Below are 27,882 nucleotides of genomic sequence, written 5' to 3'. Positions count from 1 at the left end.
TGGCGCCTTTGCGTCTGCTCCCCCTCTCCTCGCGCCGTGACGTCACATGCTCTGCAGCTGGCGCGCCTCTCCCCCCGTTAGGTTTGCACTCACCCTCGGCGCGCGCCTCTCCCCTCGCCTGACAGCTCCCCCTCGCCGGTACTGCGCCTCTCAAGGCGATGGCAGAATTACTACGCCGTGTACTCTCGGCGCAAGAAATGCATTCGCACTTCCTCACGATTCCCTTCGGGGAGGTGGGGGCAATTTTTTTTTATTCTTCCAGCGCTGTTGCGACCGGGCGGGGGCACCCGATCCTTTCTCCGTGGCCTCCAGCATACGATGGGTAGCGTGTATGGTGCGAGCGGCCAGCCGCTGTTGCAGTCGAAGAGAAGTCCAGAGCAGTAGGATAACGTAACTGTTGACTTCATAGTGAGAGGTGAACCGAAGCCAAAAAAACATACAATGCCCCGACGGGCGAGGTTACAATACAGAACTCGAGCAGAGCGACCGCATGGATTCGCTGCTCAGACAGGAATGAAATTCAACGTTTGTGCCGCTTCTATTTATACCCAAAAAACGCCCCCAGGAGTAACACGCCACGAACATCACAAACACCCACACGCTCTTTCCATAGTTCGTGAGTCACCCATGGCTTCGTCCCACATGGCGTCCGAGAGTGGGGGGGGGGGGAGAGTGTCCTTGAAAGGTGCCGGGGTCGCGCTATCAACTGCTGATCGCGCCGATAGCGAAACGTCTGAGCCGGGAATGTCGGGGCGTGACTCACCGACGCGCAGGTGCCTGAAGGGTGTGGCGAACGGGTCTAGGCCCACTCGTCACAAGTCCACTCGTCATAGGCCAACTCGTCACAGGTAAACTGGTCAGGAATGCCAACTCGTCATAGGGCATTTCGTACGAGGAATTCTGGTATCATCGGAATATTCGTCACACGGAAAACTCACTTTACGATTGAAAACAGCGCGGAAGACGGGACGGAGCAAGTAATAGACGACACAAGCGCTGACGAACAACTGAGCGATTTAATTCGCAAGAAAATTAATTCTTGCGAATTAAATCGCTCAGTTGTTCGTCAGCGCTTGTGTCGTCTATTACTTGCTCCGTCCCGTCTTCCGCGCTGTTTTCAAACGATATGATGTACCAACAAGCCCTTCAGTTCACCCTTTCACTTTACGAGCTTGTTTCGGAACGTTAAAGCGATGTTTCCGCCTGCTATACGCCGACCATTTAAAAAATGATGTAGGCGAGCGAGTGTGCTTTCCAAGTTTTTGACGTAGGCAGTTAGGTGAATGTGTCGTCGGTGTCGTCATACCGGGCTAATTATATTAAAGTGATAATTGCATTCAAATTTGCATTAGATAGCACGGAGAAAACGTGAACAAATCTCAGTTGATATGACGTTGTGCTATTGAGCCCAAGGAGGCGGGTTCGATTCCCGGCCGCGGCGGCCGCTTTCCTGATGGAGGCGAAAAGTGAAAACGCCCGTGTATACGAGATTTCGACGCACGCACATTAAAGATCACCAGGTGGTCAAAATGAATTCGGAGCCCTCCACTACGGCGCGCCTCTTCGCCTGCGTAGCGTCGGTGTGCTAAACACCCACAATGAATCAAATCAACAATTTCAAACTTAATGTAATGAGTGGTGGTGCGTCCTTCAGTGTTTACATAGAAAAATATTCTCCACCTTATCTATGGTTCAAGCCTTGCGGAAGTTAGTGCAAGTTTCGCCATTTTTTATTTTTTTTTATTCGCGGACTGACCATTGGGGTGCGGGTTGAATGCAAGGGCAGGTTATACGCGCGAAAATACGGATGTACACCACCTAAACACCCCTGACGATAAGCACTTGAAGTGCAGGTCGCGCTGACCTCTCACCCCCTCCCCCTCTTACCTCCAAAGGAAAAAAAACAGCTCTTTATGGGCATCTGCTGGTCGCCCTGATCTTCCCTCGCCCTCCTAAACAGCCGTAACGGATTTACTATTGTAGAAACCAGCCTCAGACCGGCTTTCAACGCCAATTTACGGTCATGGCTTCTAGGCTTTTGTTCACACGCCGCGGTGCAACAAAATCCATGCGATGAAAAGGCACCTTCCACGAGAGTTCCTATCTCGAGATGGCACTGTACCAAAAGTCCGGTGTGACGAGTTGGCCTATGACGAGTTTTCCGGTGACGAGTGGGCTTGTGACGAGTGGGCTCGTTCCCGTGGCGAACGTCGTGGCTTCGCACGTGGAAGCTGATGCGGGAAACACGCGGCGGCCGATGCGGGAAAACACGTGGCGTTGGCGGATCGTAACAGCTAAACACGTGGCGTTGGCCGATTCGTAACAGCGCCTTGTGGTTGCGCCTTCGTCGTTTTCGTCGTCTCGGCGCGGCGGACCTGCGCCGCTACAGGACATAAGCCAAATGTGCCTCCCGCAAGCGACAACTGAAACCAAAATGTACCTGTGCGTGAACTGCGAGGGCAAGAGCCAAGCATTCTCTGGTGCTTGCCCCGCAGGAAAAAAAGAGAAAGAAATAATTACCCTCTAGGTGTCGGAAAACTTCACGTGAAGGGAAGCAACGAAGTGACTTTCACCAGTGCATAATCGCAGCTACTCCGTCGTGATGCAACAGGGAGTGGCACCACAGCAGGCATCAGCGCCTGCCGAAGCCACACAGAGTGAGTCTGAACAAAGGCCCCTCGCCCACGATGGAAGCAGCTAGCTTTGCGGCACCACCCTGAAATAAGTTTCCAACGACGCCACATTCTGCAGTATCAAAGGCCGCGCTTCTCACAATGAGGTCTAACACTTCAATCCCCGTGCGTCGTGCACGTGCGTCCAGAATCTCTGAAGAGGCGAAAGGCAAAGGCGAAGGAGACTCTATGCCGTCTATTTCGGAGCGGCGGCGAATCGCTGTAGAAAATGGAAAGAAAAACACGACGTAATTACGGGACCAAAAACCTAGTTTTCACTTCAAAATAAACTAACATGGCATCCACTGTGCACTGGGAGTGCAGATGACTTTTAAACACCATAAACAACGTCAAAGACATCCCGTCTTTGAAAACAATGTCTTCAGAAAACCAACTTGGGCCCTGAACACATGAATATACACAAGGATGCCAGGTCTTTCACTTCGACCGAGAGCAGGGAAGCAGGCTTTCTAGTGGTATTGCAATCATTCTTCAAAATGGCGTTGCAGGTATAGAAGATAATCATAGAACTAGGCTACATGCCGTGGCTGCCACCATGCTTCCATTCAGAACAATCAGTGTGCTGTGTGCACATTGAACCACACCTTGCAGTAAGATTGCAACATTTGTGAGACTTGGTAAACAAATTACCAGAGTGGTTTTTCATAGTCGGCGATTTTGATTCCCACTCTTCTATTTTTTTATACCCACCACTGTCCCCTCTAATGAGTGAAAAAACTTACCCAAGAATCCCGATCTTGGAGTATTTTATTCGGTCAAAAATTGTTTGTCTACTGAATACCGCCACGCCTACCAACTGCTCTGAAACCTCAGGAACTATGATATGCATACATTTGTCTTTTAGTTCACCGTGGGTTTCGAGCAATTATAAATGGGATATCATAGACAACCCATATGGTAGCGATCGTCTAACAGTACATATAAGGGTAACATGTACACCAACATTATTCCCACAAACCTGCGCCGTTAGAAACCCGTTTGAAAACTGGGAACACTTTACTTCGGAAGCCAGTTTCGAACATTGTTTTTGGACTCTGTTAGCATCGATGAACTATCTCAACCATCTACACCTTGCATGCTTAAGGCGGCCCTTTTGGCTATTCCACCGGCACGAGAGTGTTGAGATAAAACCATGAAGTATTATGGACACTACAGTGTAAGGAGCCAAAAGGTCGCAATAAAACCATGGCGAGTGTTCCGAAGCTATACAACGCAAGAAAATTTATTTTACTTTATAAGGAAACGAGTTAAAGGCCGATACCTATCGTGGAATGCGAAAAGGCTTCATGGAAACATTACGTCTTATCAATAAACACCTCGACCACATATAAAATGTGCGAGCAAGTAAGGAAACTTCAAATTTCATATCCAACAGCTCCTGGTGTACAAACTACACTACAGGAACAGAATATTTCTTCAGTATGCGCAGTGGTGTGCCCTCCATAAAAGCATTTTCAACATAAAAACACTAAAGAGAAACAATTACTTTCAAGATATGGTGGGTGGCACAAATGAATCATAATATTTTCATAAATCTCCAAGAACTGAAGGGAACTACATTGGCCGGCGAGCAGACCGCAACCGGACCGGATGATATACTACATTATGAAATGCTTCCACATCTTTTGCGTCCGTCTGTAGAAGCAGTTTGAAAGTTCTTCACCAAACGTGGATTACTAGGAAGGATTCCGGAAGAATGCGAAAAAACATTTATAGTAGCAACACTAAAGCTCGGAAAGCCGCCATCCTACCCTAGTAGTCATAGACACAAATCCCTTAACAGTTGTCTACCCAGAACGTTTGAACGTATTGTGAATCCCAGGTTCGGCGTTGCCCCACAATCAAAGGATATGCTGGGCGTTCACTGGTACGAGTTTAAAAAAAGCGTGCTGAACTTCGGGCCACCAGGTTCTGCACAAAACTACTGTACGGGGAGCATTTATACGTCACCAATACTGTCTTACAGTTTTTTCGCCCTGGATAAGGATTACAACACCACATATAGGTTTGGAATCATGCGTGATCGGCAAATTAGGCGTTCGTTGCCTAGGCTGGGTTAGGCTAGGCTGCCTAAATGACTTGATGGTAAACAGAGCTTCGGAAGTGCTCCTACGTTAAATTTTGTCGACGTTTTCCTCAAGTTTTCGTAACCGCGTTCGCAGTATAGGCTCACGCATACAAGTTTTTTTTTATTACACTTACAGACACACTGACGTGTTTCCTCACAGAAGGCGACCTGCCATTCGCAACAACGCCGCACCTTTAAACAATCTCTGAAAAATGTCGTTAGTTCTAAACCTTACTTACCAATACCCAAACTTTGAGCGCTCTTTGAAGGCAAAAAATCTGCTTCTTTCCTCCAAACAAAAAAATTCCCCCGCATTTCCCCGAGGGGGAGAATGTGAAAGTGCGAATGCACGGTTGTCGGCCCGCTTGCGGCGCTTGCGCTCGGCCCCCGCAGCCCACCCCCTCGCCGCCTTCTCTTCCATCTCTTCCATCGGGTTTGTAGTATCACGTGTACACCACGCAGTTATCAAGCCGCTATAACGCCGCTGAGTCGCCAACGCACGCCGCTGACGACGTAGTTTGAATGCGTTAAAGATATAAGGCGCGTCTAACACTGATATCACCATCGCGTCTGTGGCTTGGTCGGTAGCGCGTCGCGCTGCGGCCCGCAAAGTCCTCGGATCGAAACCTGGCGCCGGATGCTGTTTTTTCTTTAAAGAGCACTGCGGACGCCGCCGCCGACGCCGGCGGTGGATGGTTTGGGGTCGCTTATAAAGAGCATTCGCTCTTAAAAATTATGTCGAAAAATGCCCACAATTGCGCGGAAATGCCGTTTTCGTCGTCTCCACAACATACAACATCGTCATTTTCTGTAGAGGGAACCTGCCGATTCGCTACCGTACTTTATTTCAGCGGATTACTTCCCAGCGTCTATGTCCGAGAAGTGGATGGGAATCTTACTGAAAAAAATACACCTTCTTCTCGTAGGGGAACTCTGAGTAGTATGCGAAGCAGGCGTGGGGTCGATTCAAGTGCCCATTAGTTTTCTGTTCGTCGTTTCCGTGAGGTTCAGGTACGTAGCTACCGTTATATTTACCGTTTGGATTCCATAGTAACTACCACACTTTTCACTTACCAGAACAACGAAATCGGAAATTGCGTTGACCGCATGGCTCTTTCGCCTCAGGGTTTCCCTACGGGAAGATGGTGTCATTTTATTGAAGGGGGCGGGTGTTAGAGTGGAGAAGCATTAAAGAGAGAGAGAGAGAGAGACGTTGTACGTGGTATGAGTTTGTCTTTATATAAGCATTATGATCATCATGTTAAACGTAGGTGACGTCGAGCTGTGGTTTGCGTTCCGCTTTGATTATGACCGCATTATGGTCTGTGAAATGTAAAGTCAAGAACTGTTGTAGGGGATGAACCCTAAAGTTGCTGAAGGTGAGGTCGATGCACGTTCCCCGGATGGTTGTGGGCTACTTGTAATCACGGCCCGCCGAGACTCGCCCACGCACGCCGCTGCCGACGACGATGAAACGTCGAAGGCGCGTGAAGCGTGCTCGTCTCGTGCCGAACCAGGAAGATAACAGCAACATTATCGCTCCAGGAGCCCTTAAAGGGGAAGCGTGGTTGTCTCCGCCCCCGCCTCCCCACCCCCCCCCCCCCCCCAGGAAGACACCGGCAACAGTGTCGCTCCAGGAGCCCATAGAAGGGACCGGGCGTTCAGCAAGCCGAGCATGCGCAGTGGGGGTGTGGACGGCGCAACAACAACGACAACGACCAGGCAGGGACGTACATAGCCCTGACCATAAGATGCTTCGCAACTGAAATTCCGGGGAAAGCGCCTGGCTTAATTAACCACCTTCTCGGAATATGAGTAGTGCTGCCGCAGGTAACTGGTTCATAACAAGTGGTGAGGTCATCCGATTTAAACTGTATATCGCAAAGGCAGGTCTTCGTTGGTATCTTGACATTTTTCGCGCGATGGCACAAGACCACGCGGTTCACGGTTACTGGGAAATTTGAAGAACTGCCGCCAAAAAGACCATTTTTTTGGGAACGATCGATATCCACTTTGACAACTGGGTACGCGGTAGGTCGCATGGAATAGATGCATCAGGCAAGGCCATAAAGATAATGGCACATGAGGAACATGACAGAGTCCAATAAGCAAGTTTGCGGCGCGACGGCAAAAAACACCAAACGGATGCCCACTAAACAACACACCGAACACCACGCGGGGACCCTGTGGCTCTCTGCGATCTCCACGCGACAGTAGCGCCGATTCTCACTGGGGATGCAAAGGTGACCGCCTGCGCCACGCTCTATTACAACCTCATCTATAAACGTTGATGAAGTACTAACGGCTTTCTAAGCCACGCGCTGCTGGGTGCGCTCCAGGCGAGCTTTTAACAGCGGAGCAGTTTAGCTGCTCGCAATGTCCGTTGATGGCGCCCGTCACGATACGCGAAGGTACCCCGCTGGGATGAAAGATGGCGGCACCACTTCGATGGCTGACAAGTGCGCTGTATCAGCTTGTGCGCCGGGACAAGCGGCGAACGTCCACCTCACTCGCTTCAAAATGCTGTACGTGGTGCTCAAACGACAGTGGAAGCGTCAACGAGCTGCCCACGGCTACACGCAAAGTTCGGGAAGACCGCAGATCCGCGAGAGGGCTCCTCATTTCGACGCCGCCCCCCATTCCGCGAGGGTGGGAGGGAGCGCAGCTGCTCATCGGGATGCCCGAGCTCGAGTGCGACGACACCGGAGTGAAAAGCCGGAGCCCGCAGACGCTCCCGGTCCAAATCGAGAACACCCACGTCCACAATCAGGGAGCCACCGAGGACCACTGCCATCAAACAGGTAGGCTCTGCAGGGGCGCCTCCCATCGCTCTTTGTAGCAACAGGGACTTTGCACCGCTCACCAAGAACACAGAAAAGAAAGATTAAGGCGAATGTGCACAGCCCGAGGCAATTTTTGCCAAGCAAGTCTACACCTTAGCGAAATCGTAACTAGAATGGAAAATTTCTGGAAAAATCCTGGAAAAGCCCCGGAAAAATCCAAAACCGGGGAGAACGATAAGACTAAGCGCAAGGCGGCCGGGAAGGAGATCCAACCAGACCCACACATAACAGTAGATTGCACTCACCGGCAGTCCAACAATCATATAAACCTGACTTGTCAAAACGATTTCAATACCTCACACAAACTATTAAAAAACTCAACAACGAGTTCAAAACCTTCGCGAGCCAGGGCGAGGAACTGTCCTCCAAGGAACCAAGCTAGGAACAATCGCTAGCAAGATGCACAACAGTGTCAAGCAGCTCACAATAAAGGGTAACGCGGTGATCACTGGCCGAAGTGGCCCAACGCGCAAAAGACTCTACGAGAGAAATATGAACACGACCAACTTCCAAACGCCTAACGATGGGGTAGAAGAATAGCAGAAAACACAATGTGAACACAAACATTTTTCAATGGTACTGCAGAGGCTAAAGAGAACGCGATAATTTATCAATGGAACTGTTGAGGTATAAAATGCTAGATTTTGAAACTGCAAACAAATATAAAGAAGGCAGAAAACAAGCGGTACGCCACAGCACGGCAGGAAACGAACACAAAACCCAAGATCCCGGGATTCCTGTCATACACGAATACAACTGGTAAAAGAGTGGCATCTCTAATCAGAAATAACTTTGCAGCCGGACGCCAAATCACTCCACAGAGACGAATAGAACTCGTACTGCTGGAAATACGCAGCCAGAATATAGGCAACAAAGAGAAGTAATATATCCTCAACGTATCCTGCAGAACAGCGTAGAAGGACCTTAAACTGTAAGAAATCATATGTGACAGCCTCGACACCATTCAAGGCAAGCCGATCATCTTTGTTGTGGACTTCAACGGCCCACACTCATTGTGGGGATACCAGTTTAACTCCATGAGAGGCAAAGTATTAGTCAGCGAAATAGAATGACAAGGCCTGGGCATCCTCAATGAATCAAACGCCCTAGCTCGTATGGGCATGAGAACGTCAAGAGACACCACCCCCGACCTCACCATGGTGCAAGGGATCCTCGACACCACGTGGCAAAACACAGGGTGGGTCTGGGCTCAGACGACGACATTATCTTGACCAAGATTCGAGGGCCGAGATGCAAGATCAAAACCGGCAATGGACAGCTTATAGACTGTGAAAAACTCAGAAATGAAGCCGAGGAATACAAGACAGAACCAGGCACCTGTGCAGAATGGGATAAACACCAAACCCAAATGACTAAACAACGCACACAAACCATCGTGACCATAACGCAGACTCACTTCGTGTAGGCCAAACTCCTACACATATGGAAGGCACGACACGGCTTAACGAGGAGGTGGAAGAAACAAAGACATTAAAAAAGCTTCGGAAGCGCATCCACGAACTAAACATAATAGCGACAGGATATGCGATGCAACTGTGGACAGAACATTGGCTACAGCTCTGCGATGGCCTGCAAAGCACACTGTCAACCAGGAAGACGTGGAGGCTGCTCAGACATCTGATGGCCCCACTAGGACGCAACAGCGCCAGAAACCACACCTTTACAGCCACCCTCAACAATTGCAAGGGAAATGCGAGCGACTTATCCAAGGACCTCAAAAGAAGTGTTTTAAAACAAAAAGAGGAGGAGAAATAAAAAATTACTCCAGTCCACCAATTAAATTGCCGGACAAACTTTTCACCGAAACACAACTGCTCACCGCCATACGGAAAAGCAACAAGAACAACTCCCCAGGACCGGATACGATCAGTCTTGGGCACGTTACCGAAAAAAAGTAACAGTGTACAGTTACAGCTACCTAACCCAAAAAAGTAACTCTGTTACAGTTACAGTTACGAAGTTTTCAAAAGTAACTAGTTACAGGTACAGTTACTGTAAAAAAGTAACGTCGTTACTTTTCCGTTACTGTATGAAACTAATTAATAGATTACAAGATTTAGCTTGTAAATAGGAACATACGAAGGCATTGGGGCCCAGGCAGCGGTTGCTCTTGCTCTGTGTCGACAGAAATGGTTGCCAAACGTTTAGAAAAAGTACGAACGCGGAGGCCGAACTTATACTATGCCGAGCTTGAGGACAAAACAGACGAGGCAGTCAATGTCAACTAAATTTATTTTCACCTACAGTGTTGTCACTTGACCGCTTTGCATAGTGAGGGAGAACGAAAAAAATGGGATGGGAGTGGTGGAGCGTCAGAAGGCCCTTTGAGGAAAAGGGAAACGGATGTGGGAGTACTTCGGTTGTCGAGGTGTTTTTGGAAGATACTAAAAAAAAGCACTGTGGTAACATTTTAGTTCGTACTTGTCGTCGGAGACGGAGACCAATTTGAGCTATTTCCGAAGCGACGTTTGTCCGTAGGCCATCAGAGTCGTTCTCCCGCTCCAACGCCCAGCCACCCCCCCCCCCCCCCCCCGGAATGAGCCAAGATTATTTCCAAAGGGAATATAAACTGAACTGGACGCTTTACTGTTTTTTCCTACGCCCCCTGTCCTCACAAAGGCGACTTTTGTCGCCTCGACTGAGAAACACGGTTCCCGCAATCCCAGCCTTTCACAGCTATCACTTCCCCTATCCCAGAGCCCGCTCGCTTCGTTTGTTTTGAGGCGTAGGCCGAACGAAGCTCGCCAAAGTATTCTTTGCGCCCAACATTCAGAAACAGATGTAGCTACGGTATTCGTTTCTTCCCCAACTCTGGAAACGAAGTCGCGAAGCTTTCCAAAAATATTTTCTCGTGCTGCGGCAGTGTGGTCAGGCGTTTGCCGGCCAAGATGCTGGGTGGTGTGTTGCTGGCGTCGTCGTTTGTTTGAAGGGGTGTGGAATTCTTTACTTCCTCGACATCCTTCGGGTACTGTTGACAGCTCGACGAAGCCTCTAGACCAGGGGTTCCAAACACGTGGTCCCAAACACGGCCAGGGGTCTCAAAAGTGCACAATGGTCGCAAGCAATTGCCACTTGTGAGTCGAACACTCTACGTTGCGGGCAGAGCTGGGCGAGCGCGGGGACTCCGAGAGACTCCCCGCGGTGTTTTATGACCCCACAAACGGGCTGCACGTCGCATATGCGAAGGCGACGCATTGACCGGGATTTTCTAGGCTTTTGCGAAAGTGCAAAGGATTCAGTACGTTGTGCGGGGTTTGTGGATGTTTTTTTGTTCCTGTTCGCCTCTGTGTCAAACACTTTTACTGCGCTCCAGATGTGGCAAAAATGGTGCAGCCCCGCATCGTACTCTGAGCTCTGGTGTCAACATGCGTCCACGTGCTGTTAGGCTTTAATTATGGTCTGGGTGAGAGCGACATCCCCCTGCTGAGGGATTTAGCTGACCGCGTGGGACACCACGCACACGTGCACCCCTAAACATTTCTAGTACAGCTGTTTTTCACCCATACGAAGGGAGTGAGCTGGCATACATGAAGAAGGCGAAGGCTGTGCAGAAGAAAGTCCGAAAAAGTGGAAAGCGCGAACTGCACATCGGCCATTAGCGAGTGTTGCTGTTGGATATTTGTTTATCGAAATGAAGTAACTGTAACGGTATTTCTTGCTAAAGTTACTCCATAAAACAGTAACAGTGTTACAGTTACAAGTTCCTCTAACTTAAAAGTAAGTAGTTACAGTTACAAGTTACTGAAAAAGTAACTAGTTACCGGCAACGCGTAAACTTGTAACTAGTTACCGCCCAAGATTGGATACGATCACGTACAGGCTGCTACATAACCTTAGCAATGAAAGACGGACATAACCCTTCAATCACACAAACACGACGCGGGAAACGGGAACCCTCGTGCCGGTATGGAAAGAAGCGCAAGTACGCTTTGCACCCAAACAAGGAAAAAAACCCCACATCGACATCATGAGACAGATCTATCGCACCTCATGAGTCGGAAAAGTAATGCAGCGAATGCCACTACAACGAGTCCAAAGTCATCAGGAATAAGGACTAACATGACATCATTTCCCGAGCAATGCAGGGATTGTGGAAACACCTCGTAACGCAAGACGTACTCGTACAGCTCCACGGATTGGTAGTCAAACCAGCAACACAGCAAGCCCGAAGAGCGATACTCACAGTAGATATAAAGTGAGCATTCGGCAAACGTCACACACAGAAGCATCCTCAACAACCTAAGAACAACAGGACGTGGAGTACGCACGTACAACTATGTAAAATACTTCTTCAGCCACAGAACAGCGAAAATCAAGATAGGAGAGAAGAGCACGAGACCATAACAGACAAGATCCTGAACATGATACGTGAAGTCTCCGACAGAAGATGAAAAAGCTTAAGAACACAATGGAAAAGATCATCATCATACGTAGAGTCTCCAACAGAAGAAGAGGTATGAAAGAGGACGACACACTACGTCTGTTGCCGGCGTTCGTCATATCAGGGACAACATACGTAGCACTGTACCTACATATCAGTAAGGCCCACTACATCGAGGGCAACGAATTCACCCATCGACAATCCCGAGACTTAAACCTCCGGGCTACGGAGGAAACGGACGAAGGGAGGAACACAATAACGAAATATGCAGAAATCATAAAACATTACATGGAGAACACAAGAAGCCTTCCGCGCACTCATCCTAGCCTTTCCAGGGAAGTAGAATCAATATATCTACAGATACAAGCAGCATCTTTCCCACACCCTCTACTAGACCCCAACCGCATGTTCTCAACAAAATGCGTAAAAGATGCCCCCAATACTCAAAACCAGGCACCCTAAAACCCATAATCGAAGAATGCACAAAACCCAAGCACCCCCCATTCTTGTTGACTCCGTCAGCATGCAGGATGAGTGATGGGAGAATTGCTGACCTGCTCCGCCCAGAGCGACTAACACCGGCTGATCCATAGGGGCCAGGAGGGTCGGGAAGCATATGGGAACCTGTACATAAGGAACCACTCCAAGTGAGCTAAAATTGCCCCATCGCAACTCTTTTGAAAACGGTATTTTATTCTTTCTCTCTCTCTTCCTTGATATGCACTGAAAAAAACTAACATACCTCCGTGGGAGAGCTTCGCGGGCGTACATACCGCAGAGATTGACTTTGTGAGCGATCCCCGCTTCTGGTGGCAGCCAGCGTACTGAAGTCACCAAATACCGGTGTCGCACTTAAACGAAAAGATACCGTACACGATTATGAGGGGCCGTACTCTTCAGGCCATACGCGCCCGCGCTATCCGTCTTCAAGTGCTTCTGAGATGCGACCGCCGGGCAGTACGCGATCTCGGTTCGTACGCCTGTGCATACGGCGCGTACTGGCACCCCGCATATATGTTGCGATGAACTACAAGACCTCTATGACTCAACTTCGAGTAGGCCGTCTTGTCAAAAGTTTCTAAGCCTTCGCGAAAGCGCATAGGCCATCAAAAAGTCAATGTGCTAGCTTATTTCTCGAGCGAAGCTGAAAAGTTTTATTCAGGAAAGCTAAAGAAAACACCCGTTTTTCTTAGTCTCATAAAATATTTTGGTGACTGTTGAACGTTGAGTTTATGCTTTGCATACTTTGTGGCACAGACGCCTTTGGCGTAGCCTATGAACTTTAAATGACGTGGCCTATGACTGTACATAGCTGGGCCAGCCGCCTTGTGAGGGCCCCCCGACTGTGCTTAAGGTGGCCGCCAATGCCGTAGTTAGCTCTGCTGTTTTAGAAGATACCAGGAACGTCGAATTTGCTTTAATTGTCCCTTAGTCTTTAGTGAAAAATCCTTAGACAGAGAGGTTTGGTCGTTGGTTTAAATTCGACAAATAAACAATCGCTAGCAGGCTACTATTACCACACATATTTGCGGCATTGGCACCAACCGAGAGGTTGGGACACTTCCCTCTAATTTTGTGCTTCAAATAGCTCCCTCCGAAAGCCATGCATGACCCTTAGCTCCTTTTAAGGCTTAAATGCACTAGTGAGAATAACGTCTGGATTCCGAGAAAAGAGGTACGGATCTCGGATAATGAAATGACTCTGTTAGCATAGCGGGTAGCGTGGGTTCCGCTGGCGGCCGCGGCGCCGGCCACCGGGTCCCAACTGCGGACGCACGCGTTGGTTCGGGCGATAGCGTGGCACCGCGCCGTGCCCCCGCGCGCGCATGCGCAATCGGGTAACGGTATTAACCGCCCCTAGTGTAGCTCAGGTGCCAGTTATGCTAGAACACTTCATTGCGTCCAAAGAGAGACACTGTTTAAAGATTGTGTTACGTTTTCTTTTCAGCCGAATTGCCTTTCCAGTCATCACCTTTGGATTATGTCTTGCCATTACCCTTGTCCTCCCTCAACACGTCGAAGGACAAAACATGAAGGCACGTGTTGCAGAAGATTTCGACGATAATGACGTGAATATATTCCTCCACGAACAATTCAAATATCCGGAAAAAGCAACCACCTTTGACAGCGAGATACCGTTTCGAAGTTTCTACGATGCCGACAATGAACTTGGGTACACCATCGATGTCATACCTGACATCATCCACTTGATAAGGTAGGTTGTTGTTCAGGTTTTAACCTAACACAGTCGAGGCCAGACCGCTCCCTCTCGGGTTTCAACTCGGGCCCAAAAGGCAACTCAGTCACAGCAAGAATTTTATTACCAGTGTGGGTTAAAAGCTAAACAAAGTTAAGTCGCCATTGCTTCGCTGTAGTTTTATTGAGAGAGCATTGCTACGCTTGAACGCTCCCCTTGGGTCGCAACGAAAGATTATGGGCCCGTGCACTGACGCTTGGGTGCCAAATTGTTCTTGGGTGCAAAATTGTGCATACAGTATATCAACTGAAGACCCCTTTGTATTATGGACTTTTGATGGGTTGGTGTCACTAAAACATGTGTGCCGCTGCGACCGCTTCCTGTCAACTCTTCCCGTAATGTCAGTGACCATTGGAATTCTGTGCCCCCCAGTGATTGTGTGAGAGCGTCCCTGTTATTGCTTTGTGCTTTCGCTTCTTGAGCAGAGCGGCCCCCTCTGAAGTGGGCGCTACCTGTCACTCTTTCTACAAGCTGACGAACGATGAAGGACAGCGTTTTGAAAGAGTTGTGTACTCCTCTCTCTTTTCTGCATGTTTAGGTTTGTTTTGGTTAAGGTTTGTTTTCTGCATGTTTAAGTTTGTTTTGGTTTTGTGTTTTCTTTCGTTTGCTCGTTCTTTTTTCTTTTTTTTTCTCTTCTCTCTCTCTCTCTCTCTCTCTTTTTGCAAACCTTCACCTCACCTCGCCGGGAGTGTGCGTTTGTTGCTGTTTTTCTCCCCAAATCCCCCCTCTCTCTTTTTTCGGCGTCGTTGGACGACGAGCTTATAAATACGTGCACAGAAATACGAAATGTTGTCTTGAGAAAGATCGGCATCCGATCGAAACGTCGACCAATAAACAGTTTTGTTAGAAGCTATACCCATTTTTTACTATATATATATATATATATATATATATATATATATATATATCTTGTAAGGAGACAGGACGCTTTTCTCAGGGAGGCAGCAGAGCGAACGGTTCCGTCCTTTACTTGCCAGATCGCGATTCCACAACCAAGCGACTTGAGATGATGATTATGTACAAATGATGATTGTAATGGTTATGCACAGGTGAGGGGTTGACCACACCGGTGGACGGTGGACGGGCACGATGTGGGGCAGTTCACAGGTGCACAAGTAAACGCTCACATCCCCCCCCTGCCCCCCCCCCCCCCCCCCCCCCGTAGTTGGAAGCGGCCGCCTGGCCGCGTGTATTTAAGGCGCACGGTTGATGAAACGCTTCATGCAAGAAATGTGCACAATTTCGCTCCCGCGTCTGCGGCGGCCCGTGGAAACAGTTGTTGGCGACACTCGATAGTTTACCGGAGAAGTTTGCTCAGTGACGACGTAGGGGCCAATATACCAGTTCAAAAACTTCTCGCACAAGCTAGGTGAGCGAATCGGCGTCTAGAGTAACACTCGATCTCCCGTGCGGAAATGAACGTCGCGGTGAGTTGCATCATACCGTGTTTTCCGTTGTTGCTGCGTGGCTTCAGTGTTTATGCGGGCTAGCTGACGGCAGTGATTGATCAGAGAGATGAACTGGTCAGAAAATGGCGTTGCAGGAAATACCGGAGCAGAGAGGAAAGCATTGTCCATAGCAAAGGAAGGGGAACGGCCGAAAACGAGGAAGAAATGTGAGTAGCCGGTGGTGCGCTGAACAGCCGAATTATAGGCGAATGTTACGAAAGGCAGAACGTGGTCTCAGTTGGTATGGTCTGGTCTAATGTACATGGAGAGCATGTCGGATAGACTTCTATGAAATCGTTCGGTGAGGCCGTTGGTCTGAGGGTGGTAGCTGCTAGTCGTTTTATGAACGATATTGGCAGCTCGAAGCACTTCCGCAAGAACTTGCGATAAAAAGGCCTCGCCTCGGTCACTCAGAAGCACGCGAGGTGCACCGTGCCGCAACATGATGCTCTGCTGGACAAAATCTGCGATTTCTTGGGCGCATCCGGATCTCAGGGGTGACGTCTCAGCGTACCGGGTTAATTGATCAACGGCAGTCACAATCCAGCCGTAGCCGGCAGGTGTGCATGGAAGCGGTCCGTAGAGATCAATGCCCACTGATTCGAAAGGCATCGACGAGCAAGGAAGCGGTTGTAGCGTACCTGGTGTGGGAGACGTACTGCGCTTCCTTTGTTGGCATTTGGTGCAAGAGGAAACATACTTGGCCACGTCTGTGGAGAGTCCAGGCCAGAAGTAGCGACTGCGAATGCGGTCGTAGGTTTTTGCATAACCAAGATGTCCTGCTGTATCTTCATCGTGAAACGCCTCTAAGATGGCTCTCCGTAGTGGTTGAGGTACCACTGGAACCCAACTGCTGCCTTCAGGATGATGGCTGCAACGATGAAGAATTCCATCTACAAGCCGGAAACTCTTTAGCTGTCGACGTAGACGGCTGTTGGGAGTTGGAGTGGAGCCGTCCATCCTGTCTATTATGGTACGACAATAAGTGTCGCTTCGCTGGATCGCCGGCAGGTTGTCTGGAATATCAAACATTGCAGGAAGGATTTGTCTGACCGGTAGAGCAGCTTGGTGTGCTGGGGAGGCAGATGCAGATGATTGAGGCAATGGGCAGCGTGAAAGAGCATCCGCGTCTATGTGTTTCTTTCCGGACTTGTAAGCAACGGTAAAATCATATTGCTGGAGACGGAGAATCTAACGACCCAGGCGTACGGAAAGGTTCTTGAGCGTGGACAACCGGCATAAGGCGTGGTGATTTGTGACGACTGTGAAGTGCCGGCCGTATAAGTAGGGGCGGAACTTTTGAATGGCCCACACAACAGCGAGGCATTCCTGCTCCGTTATGGTGCAGTTCTGCTCTGCTCAGGTGAGGGACCGGCTGGCATAGGCTACTACTCGCTTCCTCTGGTGAGAGTCAAGTTGTAGCAAGACCGCGCCGATGCCTTGGCCACTGGCGTCCGTGTGCAGAATGGTTGGGGCAGCATCATCAAAATGGGCAAGCACTGGACTTGATGTTAGGGCGTCTTTAGGGGAGTGGAAAGCCCGTTCGCATTCCTCATTCCAAACAAAAGCGACGCCAGAACGTAGGAGGTAGTGCAGGGGAGAAGCAATGGTCGCAAAATTTTGTATGAAGCGGCGAAAATAGGATGCTAGCCCGAGGAAGCTGCGGAGATCTTTCTGCTGTAGTGGTGGGGGAAAATTTAGAACGGCGTAAATTTTCTCTTGGTCGGGTTGGATTCCGTTTTTGCTGACGACGTGTCCCAATACTTTGATCGACTTGCTGGCAGAAGTACACTTTTTTGTATTCAGCTGTAGTCCTGCATTGGAGAGGCATCTAAGTACTTCGTCTAGACGTTGCAGATGTTGATCAAACGTAGTCGAAAAAACAACGATGTCGTCCAGATAGCAAAAACAGCTTTTCCATTTGAGCCCGCGGAGCACAGTGTCTATCATTCGCTCAAATGTCGTAGGGGATTTACACAGACCAAAGGGCATCACGTTGAATTCGTAGAGGCCGTCTGGAGTAGCGAAGGCAGTTTTCTCATTGTCATCTTCGTGCATCGGGATCTGCCAATATCCGGAGCGTAAGTCGAGACTAGAGAAGTATTCTGCTTCTTGGAGACTGTCCAACGCGTCATCGATGCGAGGCATCGGATTAACATCCTTTCGAGTTATCTTATTTAGCACACGGTATTCACCGCAAAACCGAACAAAACCATCCTTCTTCTGCACAAGCACAACCGGCGATGACCATGAACCTGATGAGGGACGTATGACATCGCGTTTATGCATGTGAGAAACTTGTTCTTCTATAATTTTACGTTCGTGCGCAGATACTCTGTACGGATGACGGCGTACAATGGCTGAGCCGTCTGTTTCAATCCGATGCGCGGCGACAGACGTACGTTTGAGTGTGTTGGAAGTAACGTCGAATGATGCGCTGTGCTTTTTCAGAACAGCCAGCAATTGTTCCGTCTGTGCCGCCGTGAGGTCTGGGTTAATAGTGATAGCGATGCTAGGCGGAACAGCCGAGGGTGCTGAATCCCGCATGCACGAAGGAGTAATGGTGTTAGACACGATAGAAAAAGGCTCGCGGTCGACAACAGAAGCAACGGCCGTGCCCTTGCGTAGCAATATCGGCTCGCCGGGGGTGTTGAGCGCTGCCAGAGCTGCAAGTCCCCGCGAAAAGCGAAGGAGGCAGGTAGACATGGCGATTCCGCGGGGAATCAAACGGCTCGCTGGAGAAGCTATCACGTCGCCATCAAACATGCTTCCCGTTGAAACCGTCAGGACTTCTTCGCTACCAGGCGGCAGGACGTGGTCAGCATGCAGAATCAAAACCTGACGTCGTAAGGTCGCAGCCGATGTAAACTCGGTATCGCTGATTTGAATGGCTGGGTGGCGACAGGATATGACATCGGAAGCTGAGGTGAGAAAGTCCCAACCCAAAATTAGTTCATGGGAGCACTGTGAGAGGACCGCAAATTGGATGTGATGACGATCTTTCCTGATTAACAGTCGTGCAGTACAACTTGCGACAGGCTGCATAATATGTCCGTTTGAATTAAATAACGAAGGGCCAGCGTAAGCGGTCTTCACTTTTCGTAGACGAGAACAAAGATAAGAATCCATAACAGAAAGGCTGGCTCCGGTGTCAACTAAAGCTTTCACGCAAATACCTTCTACTTCAACACATAACACATTTGAAGGGCGCTCTGGAGGAGTTTCAATCAGTTAAAACGATGCAGTTTCCCCTCCACAAACTGCAGCGCCTAGTTTTCCGGTTGGAGGTCAGGGTCACGAGAGACGGGGCGAATGGGTGACACGAAACGACGGTAAGGCGAGGGTGAACGACGCCTCGAGTCACGGTCACTGCGCGAATGGTCGAGTGAGTCCTGAGGAGACAGAGAACGTTGTCCAGGAGAGTGGGCAGGTCCTCGAGGCGCGTAGTTAAAGCGGACATCACGTTCGTAAGGTGCGTAACCGCGCCGTTCATCTTGTAGGCGGCGTCGGCAGAAGGGCGCGATGTGGCCTCTTATGCCGCTGTAGAAGCAGACCGGCCGTTCGTTGGAACGAACGTCAAGACGTGGCCGCCAGGTCGGATAGACACTCTGAACGGGACGTCGCGGTGAGACGGCTTCTAACTGGCCGAGCATGGGCGGCGGTGACGCAAGTTCAACTGGCGCAACCGCTGGTCGTTGCAGCGCGTCCGCATAAGAAGCGCCGATGGGAGCAACTGGGTGACCGCTGCGGGGACTTCCAGTCATTGACGCCAACTCTTCTTTGATAACTTCTCGCAAGTCAGTTGCTGGCTGGGAGCAGCGGTCACCGTGACCGCAGGAGCTTAGGGAGCTGTGCTGCTGGAGCTCCTCGCGGATGATGCTGCGTATTAAAGCTCGCAACTCTGGCTCTGGCGAAAGACGAGTGAGTCCCGCAGTCGGTTGTAGGCGAATCGCGTGTAGCTGGTCAAAGCGCTGACATGCGGCCCTTATGTCATTGACGCTGGATGGATGTTGCTGCGCTAGGGCAGTGAAGGCAAACTCAGCGATTCCCTTGAGGATATGCTTGGCTTTGTCTGCTTCCGACATATCTGGGCTAACCCGACGGCAAAGAGCGAGGACATCCTCGATATACGACGCGTACGTCTCATCGGGATTCTGTATGCGGGTTTCGAGTTTCTTCTTTGCTGTATCCGAGCGAGCAGAAGGAACGAAGAAAATTTTGCGAATCTCTTCGGTGACGGTATCCCAATCAGTCAGCCTTTCCTTGTTATTTAAATACCATATTTCGGCTACTTGAAACAGGTGGAATCCGACATTTTGGAGCTTGAAACCATCGTCCCACCTGTTAAACTGACTGAACCTGTTGTACTGTTCCAGCCAGTCCTCGACATCTTCGCCCCGAAGGCCACGGAAAGACGGGGGGTCGCGCTGGGGGCAGGTCACCAGGAATGGCGACGAGGCAGAAGCGGGTGCTGCATTCGGCGCGCTTTCTCGCTCCATCGGAGGGGTTCGCGCCGACAAAAGGCGGCCGGAACGGAGCTCCAGGGGTGCAGCCCGACTAAGTAGAGGTCGGGACCAAGCGCAACCTCCACCACTTGTAAGGAGACAGGACGCTTCTCTCAGGGAGGCAGCAGAGCGAACGGTTCCGTCCTTTACCTGCCAGATCGCGATTCCACAACCAAGCGACTTGAGATGATGATTATGTACCAATGATGATTGTAATGGTTATGCACAGGTGAGGGGTTGACCACACCGGTGGACGGTGGACAGGCAGGGTGTGGGGCAGTTCACAGGTGCACAAGAAGGCGCTCACAATATATATATATATATATATATATATATATATATATATATATATATATATATATATATAAATATATATATATATATATATATATATATATATATATATATATATATATATATATATATATATATATATATATATATATATATATATATATTTATATATATATATATATATATATATATATATATATATATATATATATATATATATATATATATATATATATATTTATATATATATATATATATATATATATATATATATATATATATATATATATATATATATATATATATATATAGAGAAGAAAAAGAAAGACACACGTCGAAAGAGGAATGGTATAACGTTTCGGCCGAGGGACCGGACCGGCCTTCGTCAGAATAACAGTGGCGGTCGTTGTCACGAATCATAAAAGGCGTCTGTTGCAAGATCACGTGAGGGCAGAAACGATCAAAATCAAGTGACATAATAAAAAAAAATCTGTGCGGCACTCCGTTTGATAAAATACAACATAACAATGGGTCTGACCCGTGCAGTATAAAAACCAGCAATGACAAGCACAAATACGCGGGAAAAAAAAATGAGGGCATGATGAACAGTCAGTAGTACAGAACGCAGTCACTGATGCAAGCAACTTAGCTTTCCTGCACTTTCATTTAGGCCACGTGCAATAGTATTGAATTTAAATATCAAAAACGACTCGCGAACTTCCCTATCATGATGGGTTCGAAAACCAGACTCGAGTATCGTGGCTTTTATATGGTCAAATGAGTGGCCCGTGATGTTGGCATGCTTTGACATTGGAAGGTGAGGGAGTGTTGATATGTGGGCCTTGTGGTTGTTGAACCTTTTCCTGAAGGGTGTTTGGGTTTCGCCAACGTACTGCATATTGCAAATATCGCACTGAAGGAGATAAACCGCGTTGCTCGTGTCGCAAGAATAATTCCCAGTTATCTTCATGCTGAAATTTGACGCAGTGCTGCTAGCAATAATTGTGGTAGTCATTTGGCTGCAGACCTTGCAGCGCGGTTTGTTGCATGGGCGGCATCCAGTAGGCGCTTTAGATTTGCTCTTAGATGAGGTAAGTAGGTCACGTAAATTTTGAGATCTACGGTAGGTTACACGTGGTGGTTCTCGGAATATCGGTTTCAATCGCTCGCTTTGTAGTAGTATGTTATGGTGCTTTTTTAGAATGGCGTTTACATTCTGTGCATGCGCGGAAAAGGTAAGGACTAGGTTAGTATGGGAGTAAACGGGTTGCCTCGTTTTCCTCAATAAAAGTGCTTTGCGGTCATGGCTGTCAGCACGCCTAATGGCGTCGTCAATTATCTGAGGTGGGTATTTCTGTTTAACTAAAGCGCTTCGAAGCTGGGAACAATTGGCACTAAAATCTGATCGTTCGGAACAAATTCTTTTAAATCGGAGAGCCTGACTATATGGTATGCTTGTTTTGCAGTGCTTCACATGGTAACTATTGAAATGAAGGTATTGTTGCTTATCAGTTGGCTTTTTGTAGAGGTTCGTAGTTAGTTGACCATCATGAATGGTCAATGTTACGTCGAGAACCCTTTTAAGATTAGTCCTAGAGTTAAACAACTTTGAATTTAAGGGAGTTCATTACCTCCAAATTAATGGCACCTCGATGGGTACACCCATCGGCCCCACGTACGCAAACATTTTTATGGGCGTACTTGAAAATGAATTTCTGGCAAGCCGTTCCCTACGACCGACCTACTACAAGCGGTACATTGATGATATTTTATGATTTGGCAGCACGGGGAAGCCCAGCTTTTATCGTTTATTCATGATTTTAATACCGCCCATCCGTCTATTTCTTTTTCGCATACCTACTCGGAACATACTATCAACTTCCTCGACGTAACATTGACCATTCATGATGGTCAACTAACTACGAAGCTCTACAAAAAGCCAACTGATAAGCAACAATACCTTCATTTCAATAGTTACCATGTGAAGCACTGCAAAACAAGCATACCATATAGTCAGGCTCTTCGATTTAAAAGAATTTGTTCCAAACGATCAGATTTTAGTGCCAATTGTTCCCAGCTTCGAAGTGCTTTAGTTAAACAGAAATACCCACCTCAGATAATTGACGACGCCATTAGGCGTGCTGACAGCCTTGACCGCCAAGCAATTTTATTGAGCAAAACGAGGCAACCCGTTTACTCCCATACTAACCTAGTCCTTACCTTTTCCGCGCATGCACAGAATGTAAACGCCATTCTAAAAAAGCACCATAACATACTACTACAAAGCGAGCGATTGAAACCGATATTCCGAGAACCACCACGTGTAACCTACCGTAGATCTCAAAATTTACGTGACCTACTTACCTCATCTAAGAGCAAATCTAAAGCGCCTACTGGATGCCGCCCATGCAACAAACCGCGCTGCAAGGTCTGCAGCCAAATGACTACCACAATTATTGCTAGCAGCACTGCGTCAAATTTCAGCATGAAGATAACTGGGAATTATTCTTGCGACACGAGCAACGCGGTTTATCTCCTTCAGTGCGATATTTGCAATATGCAGTACGTTGGCGAAACCCAAACACCCTTCAGGAAAAGGTTCAACAACCACAAGGCCCACATATCAACACTCCCTCACCTTCCAATGTCAAAGCATGCCAACATCACGGGCCACTCATTTGACCATATAAAAGCCACGATACTCGAGTCTGGTTTTCGAACCCATCATGATAGGGAAGTTCGCGAGTCGTTTTTGATATTTAAATTCAATACTATTGCACGTGGCCTAAATGAAAGTGCAGGAAAGCTAAGTTGCTTGCATCAGTGACTGCGTTCTGTACTACTGACTGTTCATCATGCCCTCATTTTTTTTTCCCGCGTATTTGTGCTTGTCATTGCTGGTTTTTATACTGCACGGGTCAGACCCATTATTATGTTGTATTTTATCAAACGGAGTGCCGCACAGATTTTTTTTTTTATTATGTCACTTGATTTTGATCGTTTCTGCCCTCACGTGATCTTGCAACAGACGCCTTTTATGATTCGTGACAACGACCGCCACTGTTATTCTGACGAAGGCTGGTCCCTCGGCCGAAACGTTATACCATTCCTCTTTCGACGTGTGTCTTTCTTTTTCTTGATATTTGCCGGTGTCCAAGAAACATTTATTCTTGCACTTATGCCCACAATGGACGCCCGGGCGACCACGTCGAAAAGGATTACCTGGATGTACCCAAACACCACGGTCTCCGCAGCAGTTTTGGGTGACTCCCACACCAAATACGTCTTCCAGCATTTTGATGCCAACATGACGGGCACACCAGCGTTTGTGTCGCAGTCTGGCGCCCTCATTAAGGATATGGCAAACTTATTAGACTTCGTTCCATCTACAGCAACAACTCTCGTCATCCACGCTGGAACAAACGACCTGGCCTTCTGCACACCCCGCGCTGCGTTTGACAGCCTTCGGAGACTTTTCGACGTCATTTCAAAAGAACATCCCACAATCAAGCGGTTATACGTCAGCTTGCTCCTGCCGAGGTCTACCAATCGCCGTCGGCACAGCTACAATCAGTGCTTCATTCGGAACTTCAACCTCAAGGCCCACCAGTTCAACACCCTTGTTCGGGATTATTGCCGTCACTCCTGGCTTGTGTACTTCCTAGACCACGGTTTCTACGACTTCCCTGCAAACCGCGTTCTGGCTGCTGACGGCCTTCACCTCAGTTTTGAGGGAACGGCAGTTTTAGCATGTCACCTCAGGTAACTTTTGATCCCGAGACTCAGCGACACCGCTTCATCTTGGTGCACTTCCATACCCAGTGACCCCTCAACCTCTGTGAAAGAAAATTCTGTCACCGAAGACAATCCGTCCGCTGGGCTGCTCTCGTCACGGCTGCACCTGGCCACCTGGCCCCCATTGGACTGTCCCTCTTCGCAAAGAAATTCTGGTCCTTGCGGTTTGGCTAACCAAATCAAAGCAAACGAATCTTCTACAAGCTCACAACGAACAAGCTGTCACCCGACACACGGACTCTCAACGCATGTGGGCCAAGGCGAAGCCATAGCTGGTGTTCGTACTCTTAACCGTACAAGCAATGCTTGTTCTCCGCCAAAGTGTTCTACTGGAAGCGACTCGTTGCCTTGCCAACAGTCAAGCGACCGACGTGCACCCATAGAGACTACTACAAGTTTAACTTCGAAAGATGAACTCCACCTTGCTCCAATGGCAGTGAACGCATTCTCGACGTGTAACAACCCCACCTCTCAAGCATCAACCAGCCAGCCGCCCATTCACCCACCCCATGAAACAGCTCATGTGGTACTACAGTCTACGAACGACGACTCTTCTTCACTTGATCGACAACAGCCGCTGACTACCCCGTGCCAAACTGTCAGTGCTTCGACTACTTGTACACCCACCAGTGAAGCCACCCGCTACAACCTCCGTGCTCAGCACACCGACGGGCCTAAAAAATCGAAGAGAAAGTGACTACCAACTGCACACCAAGGTAAAGACTGTTCGAACTATCCTGTCTCTAGGACATTTTTGAGAATTCGCAAAGTGGTAGAAAAGCGCATCCGGTTTGAACTTCACATTTCCACGTTGAAAACTTATTTAGAGGCCAGTGTGGTACCTAGGGGCCTCCGAATTGTGTTAAAGCCTGCCATAGAAAACATGTCCGTTTCTAGCATTGCTATGTGGAATGAGGTGCTCTCAAATGCTTCTTTCAACCTGGTTCGCATCATCATTCGGCACTACGAATCCTTGCTCACATCTATTCGTAACCAAGAAAACCAACTTATTTCCTGTCATAAAATCACTGATTATGAATCTGTACAGCTGGCCGAATTCGAGCGAAAAAAATCGACAGATATACAGGAGGTAAAACGCAAGAAACTCTTGAGAGACAAAGTAATTGTGCCCTATGCTTGTCCCAAAACGTCTGCCGCCGAAATTTCCCCGCACTCAAGTAATGCTACATCGACCGATGGCTTGCAAGCATCCGGTAATGTAGTAAACCTATCTTCTTACAATCTTTCTCATGACGAGGTTTCATTGTTGTCGCGAGGGCTCAATTTTTGCCCATCGAAGGGTGGTTACAGCGAATATGAAGTCATGAAGGATTTAGATACTTTTGCCAGAAACCTGCGGTTGCGTGAATTTTTTCTTGACAAAAATTCTGACAATTCTACTACTAGCATTCTTCCATCTCACACGCATTGGACCCCACCTACCCAAAGAGATAAATGTCTAGACTTATATATAACCGCTGTTCAACGAGATGTTCTAGAAATGTATCACAAACAGGCTTCGTTTAACAAGGGAAACCTTTCACCAAATGAAAAAGTGGCTTTGGAGCGCCTTAAATCATGCAATGACATCGTAATTAAGCCAGCAGATAAAGGCGGTGCAGTTGTGTTACTAAACAAAGTGGATTACGTTGGTGAAGCTTTGAGGCAGCTTGATGACAGCACGTTTTACAGACGACTTGACGAAGACCCAACTGAAAATTTTAAATTGGTCATTACAACTGCAATAACTGACCTTATCGATCAACAAAAAATACCAGCTTCTGCTTTGCCTGCCCTCGTTCCATTGAGCCCTATCGCGGGTCGTTTTTACCTGCTTCCAAAAATTCATAAGGCAGGAAACCCCGGTAGGCCTATTGTTTCCGGCATAGGTACGGTTACTGAGCTTATCTCCCAATTTGTAGATTCACTAATTAACCAAATCCCGCCTTGTCTTCCATCTTATATTAAGGCTACCAACCACTTCCTGTCCGATATTGTCGACTTTCCTGTACCCCCTGGTTCGCTTCTGGTTACATTAGATGTGGCATCTTTATACACGAACATCCCGCATGCAGGTGGAATAAGCGCAGTACTCCACTCCTATAATGAGTCGGTGTGCGATAAATCAATTGACAGCTCCACTTTGAGAGCCCTTTTAAGATTAGTCCTAGAGTTAAATAACTTTGAATTTAATGGAGTTCATTACCTCCAAATTAATGGCACCTCGATGGGTACACCCATCGGCCCCACGTACGCAAACATTTTTATGGGCGTACTTGAAAATGAATTTCTGGCAAGCCGTTCCCTACGACCGACCCACTACAAGCGGTACATTGATGATATTTTTATGATTTGGCAGCACGGGGAAGCCCAGCTTTTATCGTTTATTCATTATTTTAATACCGCCCATCCGTCTATTTCTTTTTCGCATACCTACTCGGAACATACTATCAACTTCCTCGACATAACATTGACCATTCATGATGGTCAACTAACTACGAAGCTCTACAAAAAGCCAACTGATAAGCAACAATACCTTCATTTCAATAGTTACCATGTGAAGCACTGCAAAACAAGCATACCATATAGTCAGGCTCTTCGATTTAAAAGAATTTGTTCCGAACGATCAGATTTTAGTGCCAATTGTTCCCAGCTTCGAAGCGCTTTAGTTAAACAAAAATACCCACCTCAGATAATTGACGACGCCATTAGACGTGCTGACAGCCATGACCGCAAAGCACTTTTATTGAGCAAAACGAGGCAACCCGTTTACTCCCATACTAACCTAGTCCTTACCTTTTCCGCGCATGCACAGAATGTAAACGCCATTCTAAAAAAGCACCATAACATACTACTACAAAGCGAGCGATTGAAACCGATATTCCGAGAACCACCACGTGTAACCTACCGTAGATCTCAAAATTTACGTGACCTACTTACCTCATCTAAGAGCAAATCTAAAGCGCCTACTGGATGCCGCCCATGCAACAAACCGCGCTGCAAGGTCTGCAGCCAAATGACTACCACAATAAGAGCTAGCAGCACTGCGTCAAATTTCAGCATGAAGATAACTGGGAATTATTCTTGCGACACACACGAGCAACGGGGTTTATCTCCTTCAGTGCGATATTTGCAATATGCAGTGCGTTGGCGAAACCCAAACACCCTTCAGGAAAAGGTTCAACAACCACAAGGCCCACATATCAACACTCCCTCACCTTCCAATGTCAAAGCATGCCAACATCATGGGCCACTCATTTGACCATATAAAAGCCACGATACTCGAGTCTGGTTTTCGAACCCATCATGATAGGGAAGTTCGCGAGTCGTTTTTGATATTAAAATTCAATACTATTGCACGTGGCCTAAATGAAAGTGCAGGAAAGCTAAGTTGCTTGCATCAGTGACTGCGTTCTGTACTACTGACTGTTCATCATGCCCTCATTTTTTTTCCCGCGTATTTGTGCTTGTCATTGCTGGTTTTTATACTGCACGGGTCAGACCCATTATTATGTTGTATTTTATCAAACGGAGTGCCGCACAGATTTTTTTTTTACTATGTCACTTGATTTTGATC

General features: G+C 48.0%; 1 protein-coding gene across 1 annotated transcript in view; it reads left to right on the top strand.

Annotated features, from left to right (window-relative positions):
* The first annotated feature begins 7,438 nt into the window (after positions 1 to 7,438).
* Positions 7,439 to 27,882, top strand: part of LOC144177743 (uncharacterized) — a 105,452-nt gene continuing 85,008 nt past the window's right edge. The window contains exons 1-2 of the mRNA XM_077705323.1: positions 7,439 to 7,562; positions 8,715 to 8,802. Coding sequence (XP_077561449.1) covers positions 7,439 to 7,562; positions 8,715 to 8,802 — 212 coding nt within the window. The remainder of the gene's footprint in view (positions 7,563 to 8,714; positions 8,803 to 27,882) is intronic.

The sequence above is a fragment of the Haemaphysalis longicornis genome, unplaced genomic scaffold, assembly GCF_048455015.1.
Source record: "Haemaphysalis longicornis isolate Haplotype H1 unplaced genomic scaffold, Haemaphysalis longicornis Haplotype H1 scaffold_30, whole genome shotgun sequence".
Lineage (NCBI taxonomy): Eukaryota > Metazoa > Arthropoda > Arachnida > Ixodida > Ixodidae > Haemaphysalis > Haemaphysalis longicornis.
Note: the sequence above shows the minus strand (reverse complement) of the source record. Positions and strands in the feature narration are given on the sequence as shown.